Source organism: Calliphora vicina, chromosome 1 (assembly GCF_958450345.1).
Source record: "Calliphora vicina chromosome 1, idCalVici1.1, whole genome shotgun sequence".
NCBI lineage: Eukaryota > Metazoa > Arthropoda > Insecta > Diptera > Calliphoridae > Calliphora > Calliphora vicina.
In genome coordinates this window covers 158049388-158068478 of record NC_088780.1, presented here as the reverse complement: position 1 = coordinate 158068478, position 19091 = coordinate 158049388, and the positions used below count along the sequence as shown (strand labels likewise).

The 19091-nt window shown below is 30.9% G+C and overlaps 1 protein-coding gene across 1 annotated transcript; it reads right to left on the bottom strand.

Moving 5' to 3' along the window:
- Positions 1-4687: 4687 nt before the first annotated feature.
- On the bottom strand, positions 4688-18734 carry Cnx99A (Calnexin 99A). Its single transcript, XM_065516369.1, has 12 exons — positions 18581-18734; positions 18283-18477; positions 13987-14334; positions 10335-10406; positions 10114-10247; positions 9821-10028; positions 9634-9754; positions 8589-8848; positions 8386-8526; positions 7895-8023; positions 7514-7741; positions 4688-5825 (listed from the first exon to the last, which is right to left on the bottom strand). The coding sequence occupies exons 2-12, from the start codon at positions 18415-18417 to the stop codon at positions 5775-5777; spliced, it is 1827 nt and encodes a 608-aa protein (XP_065372441.1). The 5' UTR covers positions 18418-18477; positions 18581-18734; the 3' UTR covers positions 4688-5774.
- Between the last annotated feature and the right edge of the window lie 357 nt (positions 18735-19091).

Here is a 19091-nt window from a genome sequence, read left to right as displayed (position 1 = left end):
TTTTAAAGATTAAAGAAAGGCAATAGGTAATAAGTTACATGGATATGGAAAAAAAACCTGCTTGGCCAAAATGTCAAATTTTGAACCCCTCTAACTGAGAGAGTTTTCGATCGATCTTGTTAAAAAATTGTGTCTGAATTACTATCCAATATAACTAACCTTGGTGCAATTTTCATCCCGATCGGAAGACATCGATTTCAAAAGTTCACTTATATGAAATGCCTCATATTTTTAAATATCGCGACTGTCCGGTTATAGCGATGACTTAATTTTTAACATTGCAGTTTCTATTTTCGCGACATTTATCTGTTTTTTTATAACCACAAAATGGAAATCCCCGCCTTTTGGTATATTAAACTTTTTGGATGATTTTGATCTTCAATTTTGTCAGTTTATTTGCGTCATTTGTTGTGTAAATACATTTTTAAATATGAAAAAAGTTCAACATATTTTAAAGCCAACGATTTCTCAAAAATTAGAGCTTTTAAAAAGAATTTAAAAGTGGAGATTCCATAAATTCAATTTGCATAAGTCTTCAGTTTACCGCATTATTAAGCAAGAAAATTCATACAACAGAATGTGGCCCTTTTGAGGCTCACTGTATATGTAGGAACATATTGAATAACATTCCGATTTGTCATACAAACATGCAATTATTATGGAGTTGCCCAATGCTATTGCCAGGCAGCTTAAGATGTCAATAAAACAAGTAAGAGTGCTATATTCGGCTATGCCGAATCTTATATACCCTTCACCTTTGTTGTGGATGCATTATTATTTTTTATAATTAGTATATTAGTGATGTTCATCCCATACAACAATTGTTTAAAAAATTTAAACACATTTGTTACGCTCTTTTAAAGAGCGTAATAAATGTCTCATTTTTTCAGAAATTCAATAAGCATTGTTGTTGGTTGGTTTTTGGATGAAGCATAGCAAACACACGCATTTCAATTACAATTGAACACAAAAAAACAAAGTTAAAAATAAATAACAAATTTGAGAGTATTTCGGCCGTATAATGTATATTCTTTCATTTCCTTAAAATTTAAATTATAGGTATTCATTTAATAAATTGGTTTTATTTGACAAAAATTCTAAATTTAAACTTTCTTCATTTTGTTATTATTTTAAGTGTTTGACATTATGTTTGCTGGGTAGCTCTCTCACCAAATATCTTCATTTTTATTTTTGAACATCACTGGTATATATGTATGTACATTGCCCACTTTCAGCGTACAGCATCCTAAATTTATCAAGAACACAAAAAACAACAACAACGCCAAACGAAACAAAACACCAAAAGAAAAACAAAATACGCAAGCCAATGAAACCAACACACATCCAAACATACGTTTAATTGTATAAAAAACAACAACAACGCCAAAAGAAACAAAACACAAAAGAAAAACAAAATACGCAAAGCATGCACATTCAAACATACGATTTGTTGTTTTTTTTGTCAAAAAAACCAACACACATCCAAACATACGTTTAATTGTATAAAAAACAACAACAACGCCAAAAGAAACAAAACACAACAAAAAAACAAAATACGCAAAGCTTGCACATCCAACCATACGTTTTGTTGTTTTTTTGTCAAAGCATGCAATACATTGTGTTTTTTGATGAAATTTTCAGAGGTTGTCTCGGATTTTTGCTCATATCTCCGTTATTTATGGACGGATTTTGCTGATTTTAAATAGCAAAATTCTCGAAAGTATGTCTGACAGAATTGTTGAAGATTTGGATCCCGGAGATATCTGGGGCCTTCAGAAAATTGATTTCAACAGACAGACAGACAGACGGACATGGCTTAATCGACTCCGCTATCTATAAGGATCCAGAATATATATACTTTATAGGGTCGGAAATGAAAAATGTAGAAATTACAAACGGAATGACAAACTTATATATACCCTTCTCACGAAGCTGAAGGGTATAAAAAAGTAAAGTTAACTTTAGATTAATGAGTTCGAAATAATTATCCATCTGCGCTCTATGATTTCCATATGTTAGTCAATTTCATTCCAATTCATATTTGTCACAATCTATTGCATTGTGAATGTAAAACATTCTACAGGCTGTTGCTGCAGCAGAATAGTATTTGGCTAGAATAACGCCTATGCAATCCAATGAAACTTTCTAATCCTTTACTAATCTAATCGTTCCCTTGCAATCGTTTCAATGTACTAAAAAGAACACTAACTGGTAACACAGACTAGACAGATACAACAAGGACGTACACTATTTCTAATGCCATAAAATTCACTAAACAAGCTAAATTTTATATTAATTAGATTTACTTACCTGAATGATAACTAAATTATAAACCATAAACTGCTACAATTTTAAGCCAAAATGTTGGCCACACATTCACTAGCTTCAAATTACACTAAAAACTAGAAATGATTTAAAAAATTATAAACGCACGTATAAACCACAATTACATTAATCGATTTTTAATAAATTAATTTACATTTCGTTTAATTAAACACAATTTATTCAATAATCAAATACCGCTTAAATAAACACTATAATTTTTTCGCACTACAGCAATAAAGAGGAAGAAAACTAAAAGAAAAAGTACCGTTACCCGCCATAACAACAAAACAAAGATGCCATATGTCAAAAACATAAATACAATCCACAGCGGAGTTGTTTACCTTTTACGATCACAGATGCCACTTGATGGAAAAACGCCGTTAAAACAAATGGACTTGAATTAAGTTTTAATAGAAACTTTGCATTTCCTGTTTAATTAGCTGCATAAATATTAAATTACGCTATTAAATAATTTATTTTTTTTTGAAATTCAATTTATAAAAAAAATACGATAAATTAAATAATCATAAAATGTGTACATAATACAATTAAAGAAAAAAACTCGAGGTGAAATAACAATAGTAATACATATTATTAATGTACATATGTATATATATTTTGTATAAATTAAAATTGATTTATTATTTATTTATGTAATTAATTTATTTAAATTTTATTTATTAAATATCAGATTTTATTATTATTTTTATTTATAGCATTTTATTTATCGTTATTTTGTAGTTTTATTATTGGTATGATGATTTCATTATCTGGTTTTAAAGGAGTTCAAAAAAAAATTGATTTTAGAAAAAAAAAATTCCATGAACAAATTTCAATTGAAAAGTTCGATTTGTTTGTTTTACAAGCATAGACTTTGTTAACTAAATTGGCTTTATTTGAAATAACAATTTAAAAAAAATATTGATATTTTATTGGGTGCATGACTTAAAAATTCGGATTTTTTAAAATTTTTAGCTTTTATTTTAAAACATTTTGGTGCCTATTATAAACTAAATTCGATTTTCGACTGTAGTCGAATTTGGTATTATGGCGCACATTTTTAATTTTATTTGCAGTTTCAAAAGCAAAATTGTGTTCGTTGAAAAATTCGATGCACAACGAAATTTTTCACAGCGATGCCAACTTATAATACGAATTTTACATTCGATATCGATAGCCAATGAATATCGTTTGTCGAATACAACACATAATAGGGGCCTTTATTTTGAATCAGTCCAATTTCGGATACTCTATTCTTAAGTGAAGCGTATTCCTAAGAGGGCGTTCTGCATCGATCCAAACAAATAGTAGTCGGACGGGGCAACGTCTGGACTATAAGACGGGTGAGCAAAACATCCCAACCACTTATTTCTAAATAGTTTTTAACAGGTATTGCAACATGTGGCCTAGAGTATTCAAGTCTGGCAGCATATTTAGCATTTTTCGGACAATGCTCGCTTTAATGCTCGCTTTAAACAAATCGACACATGTTTCCTGTGATGCTCTGGCCAGATTTAATCAGCTCATAATAGATACGACCCTTTTGGTTGCACCAAATATAGAGCGTTACCCTAGCATGCTGCTGCTTGCAAAAGTTTTGAAATTGCTGATTGAGTAGCTCCTAATGATTTAGCAAACACTTGTTAAGTTTGACAACACTCTTAATGGAGTGCCTCTATGCCTCTAATTCTTGGTCTTCAAACTTTTTTGACTGGCCTGGGCGATCTTTGTCTTCCGTTGAAACCGATGAAACACATTTACCATAAGCTTCGGCATGCAACCAGTGTGCTTCAGCGGCATTTTATGGATCCTACACCACCATAGTGGGGAGAGTATAATGCGTTGTGCAGATGTTTGTAACCCGCAAAAATATTTGTCTAACACCCAACTTAAAGTATACCGATGGTCGAGCTCGACCAACCATACTTTCTTACTGGTTTTCAAATTAAAGAAGTAAATCAAAACTTCCCGCATAAAATCACATTCTAAATATACGACATGTATTGTAAATACCGCATTTTTAAGTCATACACCCAATATGATTTCATTATTTGGTTTTAAAGAAACTTTAAAACAAAGAAACTAGATTTTTTAACAAAATAGTTATTCAAAATTTCTATTTGTTTGTTCTACAAACGTAGGCTTTGTTAACAAAATTGGCTTTATATGAAATAATAACAATTTTAAAAAATGTTGATATTTTATTCATTGGCTCCAACCACTTTAGTTGTTTGTTTGCTATGGCAAAATATTACTTGTTAAATGGTTTTTATTTCACTAATTAGTTTAATAATTTCTAAAATTTATATAAGCTTTATTTATTTCTATATTTGTTCAATTCTAGTAATTAAATGAAAACAAATTTTTTTATAGTTTTTTGTTTATTTTTTTTTTTGGTTTTTTAATGATTTGAATTGGTTTTATTTTAATACATTTAATATACTAGAAATAAAATAAAACTACACACATACAAATTCATTTATAAATTAACGATACTATGAAAAAAGAAGAGAAAAAAAAAGTTAAACAAAAAAGAAATAATATTACAATAAAAATAATAAGAGATGGAGAAAATTAATTGATTATTAATTAAACAATGTACAAAACAGAATGTTGCGTTATTGTTCAAATGATTTTAATTTTATTTTTTATTTCTTCTTTGTTTTGCTGGAGGGAAGGAAACAGAGGAAAATATTTGAAATGTATATAGACAGAAAAAATAAAATACATACTTTATAATATTATATGCATGTATATATAAATATACATAGACGTATATAAAAATAATTATATGAGAATGTTTTTATTTGTATTAATAGTTAAGAGTTAATTGCTATTCAACATAAATATGTATATAAATAATGCATTTTAAACTGTTTTTTTTATATATATATATAGTGCTATTTATTGCCGCTTTAACAGAATTGAATTACAATTAAAGCTTTGAGCCACAAATTTTTTCTTTGAAAACCTTAAGTTTGTGGTAGTAGAGGCAGCAGCAGTAAATCGCTTCAATTATAATTCCCTTCCAATATTCAAACTATTTCCCTCATGAAAAACCAATATATTCTATTTAAATATTTAATTTATTCAATTGCTAAATTACTTTAATTATTCGTTAACTCTTCTTCAAAGTTTTAACAATTTATACTCCCTTATAGTTTTTTATTTTAAATAAACAAAAAAATTATTCTTTCAAATGTTTAATTTATAAAATTAAGCAATAATATTCAAAATGCTGGAAACTGCATTTATAAGAAATTGTTTTTGTTTGATTTTCTAATTCGTTTTTGAATACAACAATTTTTTTCTAGTTTATATTTGATTTGCTATGGAATTGCTGCCATTTCATGTTTTTGGAATATTTCTTATAAATTTGTAAATAAATGAGAAAAGTACTAAATGGATTTTTTGTTTTTATTGTGTTGATTTGGTGTTTTTAGAAAAAATTAGGACTCATCTTTGCGCACACGGCGTTTACGGGGTTTCGATGAAGTTTCCTGAAAATATACAAGAAAAATAAATATGAAATATAAAAAATACTTTAAATGAAACAGTCTAGTCATAGTCTAGTCATAGTCTAGTCATAGTCTAGTCATAGTCTAGTCATAGTCTAGTCATAGTCTAGTCATAGTCTAGTCATAGTCTAGTCATAGTCTAGTCATAGTCTAGTCATAGTCTAGTCATAGTCTAGTCATAGTCTAGTCATAGTCTAGTCATAGTCTAGTCATAGTCTAGTCATAGTCTAGTCATAGTCTAGTCATAGTCTAGTCATAGTCTAGTCATAGTCTAGTCATAGTCTAGTCATAGTCTAGTCATAGTCTAGTCATAGTCTAGTCATAGTCTAGTCATAGTCTAGTCATAGTCTAGTCATAGTCTAGTCATAGTCTAGTCATAGTCTAGTCATAGTCTAGTCATAGTCTAGTCATAGTCTAGTCATAGTCTAGTCATAGTCTAGTCATAGTCTAGTCATAGTCTAGTCATAGTCTAGTCATAGTCTAGTCATAGTCTAGTCATAGTCTAGTCATAGTCTAGTCATAGTCTAGTCATAGTCTAGTCATAGTCTAGTCATAGTCTAGTCATAGTCTAGTCATAGTCTAGTCATAGTCTAGTCATAGTCTAGTCATAGTCTAGTCATAGTCTAGTCATAGTCATAGTCATAGTCTAGTCATAGTCTAGTCATAGTCTAGTCATAGTCTAGTCATAGTCATAGTCATAGTCTAGTCATAGTCTAGTCATAGTCTAGTCATAGTCTAGTCATAGTCTAGTCATAGTCTAGTCATAGTCTAGTCTAGTCATAGTCTAGTCTAGTCATAGTCTAGTCTAGTCATAGTCTAGTCATAGTCTAGTCATAGTCTAGTCATAGTCTAGTCATAGTCTAGTCATAGTCTAGTCATAGTCTAGTCATAGTCTAGTCATAGTCTAGTCATAGTCTAGTCATAGTCTAGTCATAGTCTAGTCATAGTCTAGTCATAGTCTAGTCATAGTCTAGTCATAGTCTAGTCATAGTCTAGTCATAGTCTAGTCATAGTCTAGTCATAGTCTAGTCATAGTCTAGTCATAGTCTAGTCATAGTCTAGTCATAGTCTAGTCATAGTCTAGTCATAGTCTAGTCATAGTCTAGTCATAGTCTAGTCATAGTCTAGTCATAGTCTAGTCATAGTCTAGTCATAGTCTAGTCATAGTCTAGTCATAGTCTAGTCATAGTCTAGTCATAGTCTAGTCATAGTCTAGTCATAGTCTAGTCATAGTCTAGTCATAGTCTAGTCATAGTCTAGTCATAGTCTAGTCATAGTCTAGTCATAGTCTAGTCATAGTCTAGTCATAGTCTAGTCATAGTCTAGTCATAGTCTAGTCATAGTCTAGTCATAGTCTAGTCATAGTCTAGTCATAGTCTAGTCATAGTCTAGTCATAGTCTAGTCATAGTCTAGTCATAGTCTAGTCATAGTCTAGTCATAGTCTAGTCATAGTCTAGTCATAGTCTAGTCATAGTCTAGTCATAGTCTAGTCATAGTCTAGTCATAGTCTAGTCATAGTCTAGTCATAGTCTAGTCATAGTCTAGTCATAGTCTAGTCATAGTCTAGTCATAGTCTAGTCATAGTCTAGTCATAGTCTAGTCATAGTCTAGTCATAGTCTAGTCATAGTCTAGTCATAGTCTGCAGAAAATTAATAAACCCTCACTCACCTCAGTCTCTTTTTCAACATCTCCACTATCAACATCTTCAGTGGAGTCTTTGCCCTCACTGGATTCATCATCCTCATTATCTTCGGCGGCGCCTGCACCATCATCATTTTTAACATCTAAATCAGACTTTTTCTTTATGGGACTAGATTTTGTGTTATCAGCTACTGCAGCAGCAACATCATCATCTGGCTGAGGAGCATCGGTTTTCTTAGCTTCAGCAGCAGAATCCTAAACACACAATACATAAACAAACCATTGCAAACAATAGGAGAAAACAATATTAGTGAATGAATAGAAATTTCAGCATCAGCACATTACAATAAACACACAAAAATGAATTACACAATTAAATTGAACTACAACAATTCTAGCAATATTTACCTTTTTGCCTCCTTTACTTAAGAAACGATATAATGAGAATGCCAATGGTGCTACAATGAGAACAATGGCAATACGCCAGGACCATGGATTCTCTTTGCCGTAAGCAATCATTTTATTTAAAAATGTATCCTACAATCAAATAAAAAAAAGAAACAAAAAAAAGCAAACAAATGCCACAACAAATGTGCAAAATTAATATACAGGTGAATTTAGCAATAATTTTAGAATAAACATAATTTGCAATAACTTGAAACTACTTAATTTAGAGAAGTAGAGAAATTTAATTAAACCTCTTTGGCTCGTCGATATAAATAAAAGATATAACAACCGGCTGGTATGGATAAATACAAGAAATACAAAGCCCACCAACCGGGTTTGTAATTCATGTGACGCATCATACGATACCACAAAGTTTTCTTATTTTTTTGATTAAAGTTAAACAAAATCTGTAGTTTATTAAATAATTTAAACAATTTTTAAGGAATACTTACAGATTCTTTGTCGATAAATTTACGTTTGATGTCAAACGTTTTGATGGCATAATCTGTGGCAACTTCAACATCATCGGTGATAATAAGATTATCGAATAAAATGTCACTGGACATGGACCACAATTCAATGCCAATAGCAGACTGAAATGTGTATGGAAATAAAATTAATATGCAGCACAAACAAAAATAATTTGTTTTCTTACAATGGGAGTCATTTTGAAGGGTGTTAGATCTTCAAAGAAATCTGGATTTAGTATTTGTCTGGGTGTCCATTTACCTCTGTAGTTGGGATTATCAATCATAGGTGCACGCCATTTACCCTTGTATTCTTTGTTGGCAATCAAAGGTGCCTTCCATTTGCCACAGCCGACGGCTTTTTCACACACGGGATTATCGACCAGAGGAGCTTCCCATTCACCATCCATATCAGAGTCCCAATCTTCGGGCTTGGTGGCAGAGGGGTCTAAAAGTAATATTAGAAAAATTATTTTTTTTTTTAATAAATTTATTCTGAAATATTTTCTTTTGTAGAAAAAAAATATGAGACTTAAAAATGTGGGATTCACAATCTTTGAACTCGGTTTTTGTTTTTAATAACTTATATGTCATTTTGAAGGGAAAGAAGGGGGAAAGAAGTTTTTTTTTTGCTTCAAATATGTCGAATTTTGTACCAACGAACCGTCATATGCGGGAAGTTATGCTTTACTTCTTTAATTTGAAAAAAATGCTTATGGTAGATGAGTTCCATCAGTTTCAACGTGCGAGAGATGGTTTTTGTGGTGACTTTTGACTCGGAAGACAAAGATCGCCCGGGCCAGACAAAAAAGTTTGAAGACCAAGTATTGGAGGCATTACACCATGAAGACTGTTGTCAAACTCAATAAGAGCTTGCAAAATCATTGCGAGCTACTCAAGCTGCAATTTCAAAACGTTTGCAAGCAACAGGATTCATCCAAAAGCAGGGAAATTGGGTACCATACGAATTGAAGCCGAGAGAACTTGAAAAACGATTTTGAATGTCAAAATTATGCGGAACGATATTAAAAGAAAAAAGGATCCATTACGATAACCCGAAGCATAAGATATCGTATGTGTAGCCCGACCAACCAGACGAATGTACCGAACTCAATGAGAAGCGCTTTATAGTCCAGACCCTGCCCCGTCAGACTACTATTAGTTTCGATCGATGCAGAACACTCTCTCTGGGATAAAACAATAGACTTATAGAATCCAATATTAATTACTTACCAGAAATCATTTCAGGTTCTTCTTCCAACCAACCCTCTGGCATGGTAGCTGTGGGATCTGGTATTTGTGGAGGAGCATCATCATCCCAGTCATCGGGCTTTTGGGCAGAGGGATCAGGTATCTGCAAACAATAAAGAAAATATAGTAAAAATTTGATTTCAATTAAATCTTCAATTAAATTCTTTACCTTTTCACGTTCATCCCAATCTTCTGGTTTCTTATCTTCTGGATCATCAATTTCACGTGGTGGATTGACAGCGGGTGTAAAATCGCTCAATAAAGAACCCTCATTAATGACTTTGTGATCGACACGAATTTCATAGGTATTATCGGGACGCACAATCAAGGTGTACAAATGGGGTAATTTATCTTTGAAAGGTTCCTCCAAACGGTCTCTATTTGAAAATAAATGAAAAATAAACAAGATAGAAATAAAATTTTGTATGTTTTAAAACATGCGAACAAAAGAAAAATACTTACTTTGCTTTACGGCAATGTTTTTCAGTAATGCTGCCATTAATTGGATTAACATGGCGGAAAATGAAATGCATTTTAATATCATTGCCACATTTATCGGGACCAAACATAATGGTATAGGGAGTTTTGTCATTGAACTGTGTGAAAAAAGAAATATGAATATTAAATAGTAGAGGGATAATAACTTTTCCTCTTTGAACAAAAAAAAAAAGAAAAATACCAACCTTTGTAAGGTCATCAGTGGCTTTGCCAGCAGACAATAATTTAATGTATGAACCACCGCATTCTTGACCCTCCTACATTATCAAACACACATTTGCCAAGGAAAACATACAAAAGAAAGACAGCCACAAAAATAGAAAGAATATAAGAGAAATAATTGGATTGGATTATACTTTCATTTTACTTTTTTTTTAGCAACAAATGACAAATTCTTTGCCACAAACTATGTAGTCTGTTTGACTGTCTGTCAGTCACTTATGTATGTACTAGCTGACCCGGTGCGCTTCGCCACCCCAATTAGAAGAAAGAAATAGTACTATCAAGTCTCACTTTGTGAATCTAATTGTAAATGTCTAATTTCATATTTCTGGGTCCATTATTATAGAAAATGCAAAATGTGTTCCTAATTTTAAATTTTTAGGTTTATTATTATAAAATATTCAAAAGTACCATTGCAATAAGGAAATAGTACCATTGATTATCAAGTTTGAATTTTAGATTTGTATATCATTTCCTATATTATCAACTAATTTTGTTTCTATAATACTTAAGATTTAATAAATTATCACAAAACCGAAACCGATCGGTTTTTAATTTTTTAAAACCGAAACCGCGGCTTTGGAAACTCTAGGTCCATTATTATAGGAAATCCAAAAAAGTACCCTTAGAATATATAAAAAGTACCAAAAATCCCCCACTCACTCGGGTCCATATAAGCTTAATTTCATGGCTTTAGGTTCATTGGTGTAGAAATTACAAAAAGTACCATTCGAATAAAGAAAAAGTACCAAAAAGTCTCCCCTAGAATTCTAACTCACTTAGGACCATGTATGTTTAATTTCATGTTTTTAAGTCCATTGCTATAGAAAATTAAAAAAAAAGTACCATTAGAACAAATAAGAGGTACCATGAGGTATCCGCTTGAATTTTCAGTCACTTAGGACCATATACGCTTAATTTCATATTTCTAGGTCCATTATGTTATAGAAAATTCAAAAAGTACCATTAGAATATAGAAAAAGTACCAAAAAGCACCCACTTGTAGTTGCTCACCCACTCGGGTCCGTATAACCTTTATTTAATGTTTCTAGGTTCATTGGTGAAGAAATTACAAAAAGTACCATTTGAATAAAGAATAAGTACCAAAAAGTCTCCCCCTAGACTTCTTACTCACTTAGGACCATATATGTTTAATTTCGTATTTCTAAGTTCATTGTTATAGAAAATTCAAAAAATTCAAAGTACTAAAAAGTATACACTTGTGGTTTTCCAGTCACTCGGGTTCATATAAGCTTTATTTCATGATTCTAGGTTCATTGGTGAAGAAATTACAAAAAGTACCATTCGAATAAAGAAAAAGTACCAAAAAGTCTCCCCTTAGAATTCTCACTCACTTAGGACCATATATGTTTAATTTCATGTTTATAAGTCCATTGCTATAGAAAATTAAAAAAAAGTACCATTAGAATAAACAAAAGGTACCATGAGGTATCCGCTTGAATTTTCAATCACTTAGGACCATATACGCTTAATTTCATATTTCTAGGTCCATTATATTATAGAAAATTCAAAAAGTACCATTAGAATATAGAAAAAGTACCAAAAAGCACCCACTTGTAGTTTCCCACTCACTCGGTTCCATATAAGCTTTATTTCATGTTTCTAGATTAATTGGTGAAGAAATTACAAAAAGTACCAATCGAATAAAGAAAAAGGACCACAAAGTCTCCCCATAGAATTCTCACTTACTTAGGACCATATATGCTTAATTTCATGTTTCTAAGTCCATAGTTATAGAAAATTCAAAAAAGTACTATTAGAATAAACAAAAAGTACCAAAAAGTCTCCCCCTAGAATTCTCACTCACTTAGGACCATATATGCTTAACTTCATATTTCTATGTTCATTATTACAGAAAATTCAAAAAGTACCATTCGAATATAGAAAAAGTACCAAAAAGCAGTCACTTGTAGATTCCCACTCACTCCGGTCTTAATTTCATGTTTTTAGGTTCATTGGTGAAGAAATTACAAAAAGTACCATTCGAATAAAGAAAAAGTAAAAAAAGTCTCCCCCTAGAATTCTTACTCACTTAGGACCATATATGCTTAATTTCATGTCTCTAAGTCCATTGTTAAAGAAAATTCAAAAAAGTACCATTAGAATATAGAAAAAGGACCAAAAAGCCCACACTTGTGGTTTCCCACTCACTCGGTTCCATATAAGCTTTATTTCATGTTTCTAGGTTCATTGGTGAAGAAATTACAAAAAGTACCAATCGAATAAAGAAAAAGTACCAAAAAGTCTCCCCCTAGAATTATCACTTACCTAGGACCATATATGCTTAATTTCATGTTTCTAAGTCCATAGTTATAGAAAATTCAAAAAGTACCATTAGAATAAAGAAAAAGTACCAAAAAGTCTCCCCCTAGAATTCTCACTCACTTATGACCATATATGTTTAATTTCATGTTTCTAAGTCCATTATTATAGAAATTTCAAAAAAGTACCATTAGATGAACAAAAAAGTACCTATAGTTCAGTTCACACATTTTGGTACCTAAATATTATCCCCTATTCCTAACACTAACTTCACTCAAATAAATATCAGCTAACTTTAATGTCGATAACTGAAATAATTTAAAATTTTAAAAAAGTACCATTAGGAGAAAAGTACCAATTTCCCTTTTCTTACTTGAACACCCCTCAAGTTTGAAATTTAAAAATATTCCATTTTGCCAAAATTGTTTATGCTACAGGCATGTATCAAAATATTAAAATCTGTGTTAATGTGCCCAAGAATAAATATGTTTTAAAAAAAGTACCAAACTGTTTACCCGGATTTGGCCCAATATACACCTTGGTACTCGAGTTCCAAATAACACCCTGTTAGTTAATTTTTGTATGAATCCAGGAACCAACGTTAAAAAAATTATCAAAATTGGCTTAATAATTTCAAATATAATGTATTTTCCCGATTTTATCCCCTTTTTGGTACCTTTTTTATCGCCATTGAGGTGGTACAATTTCATTCAAATAAATTTCTGTAACGTGGTGGGAGCTCATAATAAAATATTTGTATGTCTATGTCAAATTATAGAAAAACATATTTTATGAAAAAGTACCAAAAATTATCACAATTTTTATCCCTTAAAGGTTCGAATTTCCAAAAAGTACCAAACTTATATTTTTTATTTTTTGTTAATTAAAGAATACGATTTAAAATTTGTTTCTATGTTTATTGGTTTAAAAGATACATAGGGTGCAAAAAAAGTACCAAAATACAGTTTTTACCCGTTTTCTCCCCTAAAAGTTTCGAATTTCCAAAAAGTACGAAACACCTGTCAGCTTATTTTTTAAATGGAGTAACATGCTATTTTAAGTTTTTTTGTATCTTTATTAGTTTTGAAGATATAAGGTTACCGAATTTACCCGTTTTTACCCTTTTTTACCCCCTAAACGTTCGAATTTCCAAAAATCCCTTCTTATCGGATCGTTTTGGGGAGGGAGGAACCCACAGTTAAAATTTCGTGATTCTAGCTTCAGCCGTTTGGGCTGTGCGATGATGAATCAGTCAGTCAGTCATTCAGTCAGTCAGTCAGTCAGTCAGTAACGTTACTCTTTTATATATATAGATTAATGTCTGTAGCTTACCTGTAAAGTTACTTCGTATTGTACCACTAAGGGTTTGTCCTCTTTAAAGGTAAATGGTTTAGTTAGTTTTGAGGCTATGGCTGCATGTTTGGCTTTTGATTTCAACACTAAGCCAATATCATTTTTCCAAACAATACGTTGTGGTGCTTCCCAACTCCAAACGCCATCATATTTGGCTATTTCTTCAGCAATATCATCTTTTTTAGCCTGAGATTTCACCCAAAGTTTTTGAGATTTTTCAATATCATCAAAATGATCCACAAAAGAGAATTTGCTGGCATCATATTTAGGACTTTCATAAACTATTTCTTCGCCATTATCATCGGTGGCTAAGGCAGCACTGTCATCCTTTAAAGAATTATAAAAAAAAACAAAATCATAATGATAAAAAATAAAGATATTAAATAAATATTAGTAGACAGTGTTGCTAAGCAGCATCATATTGTCTAAAAAAACGACACAACACTTCTAAAAGTATAACAATAATTTAAAGATAAGACAAGACAAGAACACACCAGGAGGAGTATGAGATTTTGTTGTTTTAAGGTTTAGCACGTACATAACATGTCATTGTTACAACAAACATACTTCTTATACACGTTCAGACCTTAAAATACATGTGTGATTTAAAGTATTTAAGAACAACAGGTGTTAATGGCTTCCCTTAAGGCATGTTTTTTTTATATTGTTTTAATAATTTGGCCTATTTAACTTTTTTCCTTTTCAGTCCCATCATTACTTTAATATTTTGTTATCTACTACTATTTTTTTGTTATTTGTTTTGTTTTACTTATTGTTTGGTTTGTATTTAAAGTGATTTCATTTGAAATAAAAGTAAAATTAATTGATTAGCATTATTTTTTTCAAGATATTGTCGTGACGTAGCTGCAGCTGTAGATATTGAAATAGTCATTGGATTTGAGTAACAAGGTTCAGAAAACAATTCATATATTTATATTTACAATTATTGAATGTTTACTCTGCTGCTAATAAAGAAATCTATGACAAATATTTATTATTTTAATCAATTTTAATGGACGCAGACGGTATTCATGTATGTGAATGGGGGCCTTTAATTATATTGAAATTGGGGCAGTCAGGGGAGTTTTCTAGAAGAGTTCTTGTAGAATGTTACTATCCATTCTAACCATTCCATGATGCTCAGCAGCAGAATTATTAATTCTGTGGTCGTATTGAAAAACTAGTTAACTCCAATTTTTGAGAAAATAATAGAAAGAGCGTTTCATTTACTATCACTCTGTCAGATCGAAATTTTGATTTAGTTTCTCATTTAAATGTTATTTTCACCTAAAAACTTGCTAACTCCATGCATTTTTTGAAAAACAAGGTAACTCCATAGAAAGAGCGAAATAGAAACAAATTTACAAGCTCTGGTCCAAATTTTGAACCTAAAAAAATAAAAAAAACTCGGCTTATTTTTGATATGTATGTATGTATATAAGAATACAAAGAAAAAATATTTTTTTAAAAAACTAGGTAACTCCATTTATTCGTAAAAAAACGGGTAATTTCATATGCTGAGTCAAATAGTTAATGAATTTTTCACAAATGATTTCTGAAGTTGCCTTAATTCCAAATAAATTTAAATTTTTTTTTGGAAAAACTAGGTAAATCCAGGTAACCCATCGATCTTCGCTTTTAATGTTCATAAATGAGTTCAATAGAACCACACTCTTCAAGCAGCTCATTTGGGTCCATTTAAAACTATTTCAATTGTGATAACCAGTCATGATTGGTGGTGAAGTTATGGGTCCAATTTATTTGATAAAATTTACTGTGACTGGAATAGGATACAGATTCATTTTAAACGATATTATGTATCCATACGCTGAGGAAAATATGCCCTTAGTTTGGAGATTTCAGCATGACAAAGACTACCATAGAGAACCTATTGAAAATTTAAAGTAGCAAAATATGGATTCAAATTTATAGCTCAAAGGAAGCTTTACCAGATGCAGTTGTAAATGAATGGCAAAATATTTCAAAGGAGGAAGATTGATATTGGATGTATGACTTAAAAATTTCGAAGGGTACAAATCTCTATTTCTCACTTAGTTATTGAACATTATAGTGTAAACAACAAAGTTTTTTTTTTGCTTCGAAATTGTCCAATTTGTCATAGAGTCAGCCAAAGATCACCCAGGTCAGCCAAAAAAGTTTTAAGACTAACAATTGGAGGATTACTCCATGAAGATCGTTGTCAAACTGAACAAGAGCTTGCAAAATCATTGGGAGAAACATAAGCAGCAATTTCAAAATGTTTGCAAGCAGCAGAATTCATCCAAAAGCAAAGAAATGGGGTACCATACGAATTAAAGCCAAGTAACCTTTTGCATGTCCGAAATGATGGTAGAATGCTATAAAAGAAAATCATATTTGCACCGAATCATTACGTGTGATGACAAATGGATCCATTACGATAACCCCAACCGTAAGATATCGTATGTGAGTTCCGGTCAACCAGACTAATCGACACGCAAATCTAAATATCAATTGCGATAAGCTAATTCTCTGTATTTATTATGAGCTATTGAAATCTGACAAAACCATCGCAACTGATTGACCTACAAACGCCCAGAATGCGGCCAGACATTAAAGCGTAATATTCCATCATGACAACGCTCGGTCACAAGTTGCGATACCTGTTAAAAAGTATTTAGTTGGGAAGTTTTGCTTCACCCGCTTTATAGGCCAGACCATGTCCCGTTCGACTACAATTTGTTTCGATCGATGCAGAAAGCGTCACTTTGTATCAGAGTATCCGATATTGGCTTGATTCGTTCTTGGTCTCAAAAAATGTGCAGTTATGGAAAAAGGTCATAGATAACAATGGCCAATACTGTGAATAAATTTATATTTTACAAATGTTTCAAAATGAAAGCTAAAAATTTGAAAAAATTCAGAATTTTTAGGTGATACATCCAATAAAAAACAAGGAATATCCTACAAAATACTTATTTATAGAATTCAAAAATAATAACTCAAGTATGTAGAAAACAAAATTCGTCCTAATTCGTGTAACAGAATTGGGACATTAGTCGCTGAACCTGAGTTTCGATTGTTACGATAATAATGAATAGTTTAGTTTGTTTTCTATTTTGAGAACTTAATTATGTTCTTGTTTGCATTAGTTAATACAAGTAAATAGATGTACATACCTATGCAATATTTGGAATAGTTTCCATTGTATTGTCAACCACTCACTGTATGTACCTATATATTCTATAATAATGTGATTTAATAGGCTTTTGGAATAGCGATATGTATTGACGAGTTGTCTACTATATATTAAAAACATTTAGCTTTTGCAAATTTTAAAAAACTAAGTAATCATTTTTGATAAATGTGATATTTTCAATCCCCTATAACTTTCAAAAACACTTCTCTATATGAACCGTGTGAAAAGAAAATTTAAAATGAAAATGTTAGAAAAATCTGTGTTGGTTTAAAGACTTTAATAAACCATAACTTAACTATAAAAATTTAAATTAATTTTCAACACAATTACCCTCATCTCTTACCCCTATACGTACTAAGGAAAAACCCACCCACCCCTTTTATAAGTTCCCAATCTACATATGTATTATTAAAATAAACAACACAGCTAAAATGAGTAATACCTCTTTAAATTTAAATCAATCTCATAAATTAATACCCCTATAAATATTACATACTAAATTTAATTAATTAATCTATTTCCTGCATTTAACACAAAAAATTTAACTATCATACCTCACAAAGATCTGGCATCTCTCATCAATTCTGACAAATGCACTTCGTACCAGAATAGAAAGTAAAAGAACAAAAAATAAATAAAATGAAAATAGTTGAGGTTATGTCACCCTTAACCCCCCAACAAACAAAATAAAAATGATAAAAAAAAGGTTCAATGAACGTCATAAATTCTTAAAGGGACAATTAAATGGGGAAAGTGTTAATTAACATAATTTTAAAACTGACATGTAGCTTAAAAATAGCACATATGTATTTAAAACCAAATTATTTACAAAAATAACTATTCCATATATATTTAACACTTAATAAACCACAAATTAAAAAAAATATATAACACTGACGTGTACTTCACACCAACCACCGTAACATAAATATAATCAACCAACCAACCGGTCGATTGGAACATTTTTTTTTTCTTTTTCATTCTTTTCAAGTACACATTTCTTTAATTTATAGAAAATCACTTTTCTTTCACTATTGAGAAAAAGCAGCAGCAGCTCTTTTTTCTTTCGCTTTGTGCTATGTAACATATCCACTTACTTGTAAATCTTCCACAACACCATCATCAAAATCTTGTTCCTCTTCTGCTCCACTGACCGTATTTATGAATAGTGGACCAATTAATAGATTCACCGCTAATAAAAGCGCTATCGATGAATAATGCGTTTTTCGCATTGTGTAGTTTGTTGTTTATTTGGTAGCGGCTCCGTGTGATGGATGGGATGTATTATCGAACTGTAACGCATAAATCAATGTAAAATAAACATTTAATTATTTGTAAATGTTGAAAATATTTAAGTTTTATTACTTTGAGGTGCTTAATCAAATTACTACTTACCGCTTTTATCAATTGTTACAGTTTACTCAATGAAATTTCCTAAAAAACTAGTAGAAGTGAAAAAATGGTGGCACACAAAAGAAGACAAAATAAAAGTGGTTGAAAAAAGTTACAAAAAAATGTAGAATACAATCCACACAGAAGGAAAACAAAGAAAGAAAATTGTGGATTATTTCTATGATGACAGCTGGTTGTGCGCAGGGTTGTATTTGCTAAAAGTACACTGCACGTAAATATGAAATTCATGGGAAGTTCTTAATAAATTGAATATTGATTTTCATTAAAATTATATATTTAAGAAACTAGTACTGTAAAAATATTAATTAATAATAAAATAAAAGAAAACCTTTTAACTAGTGTGTAATTTATTGTGTATAGCTTTGGAATTATAATAGTTAAAAATTAAATTAAATTCTAAATATACATATTTAGAATTATATTTTCTAAATCCATGTATTTAAACTGTAACATAACCCAGTTAAAGGTCCTTGCATACAATAATATCGTGTAT

What these genes read in the sequence shown, in the direction of transcription:
- Cnx99A (XM_065516369.1), bottom strand. Translation starts at nt 18,417, where the DNA reads ATGCGAAAAACGCATTATTCATCGATAGCGCTTTTATTAGCGGTGAAT. An exon ending in CCTTCAAAATGACTCCCATT is followed by an intron (nt 8,527 to 8,588) that starts GTAAGAAAACAA and finishes TACACATTTCAG; the next exon opens with TCTGCTATTGGCATTGAATT. An exon ending in ATGTTGAAAAAGAGACTGAG is followed by an intron (nt 5,826 to 7,513) that starts GTGAGTGAGGGT and finishes GTATATTTTCAG; the next exon opens with GAAACTTCATCGAAACCCCG.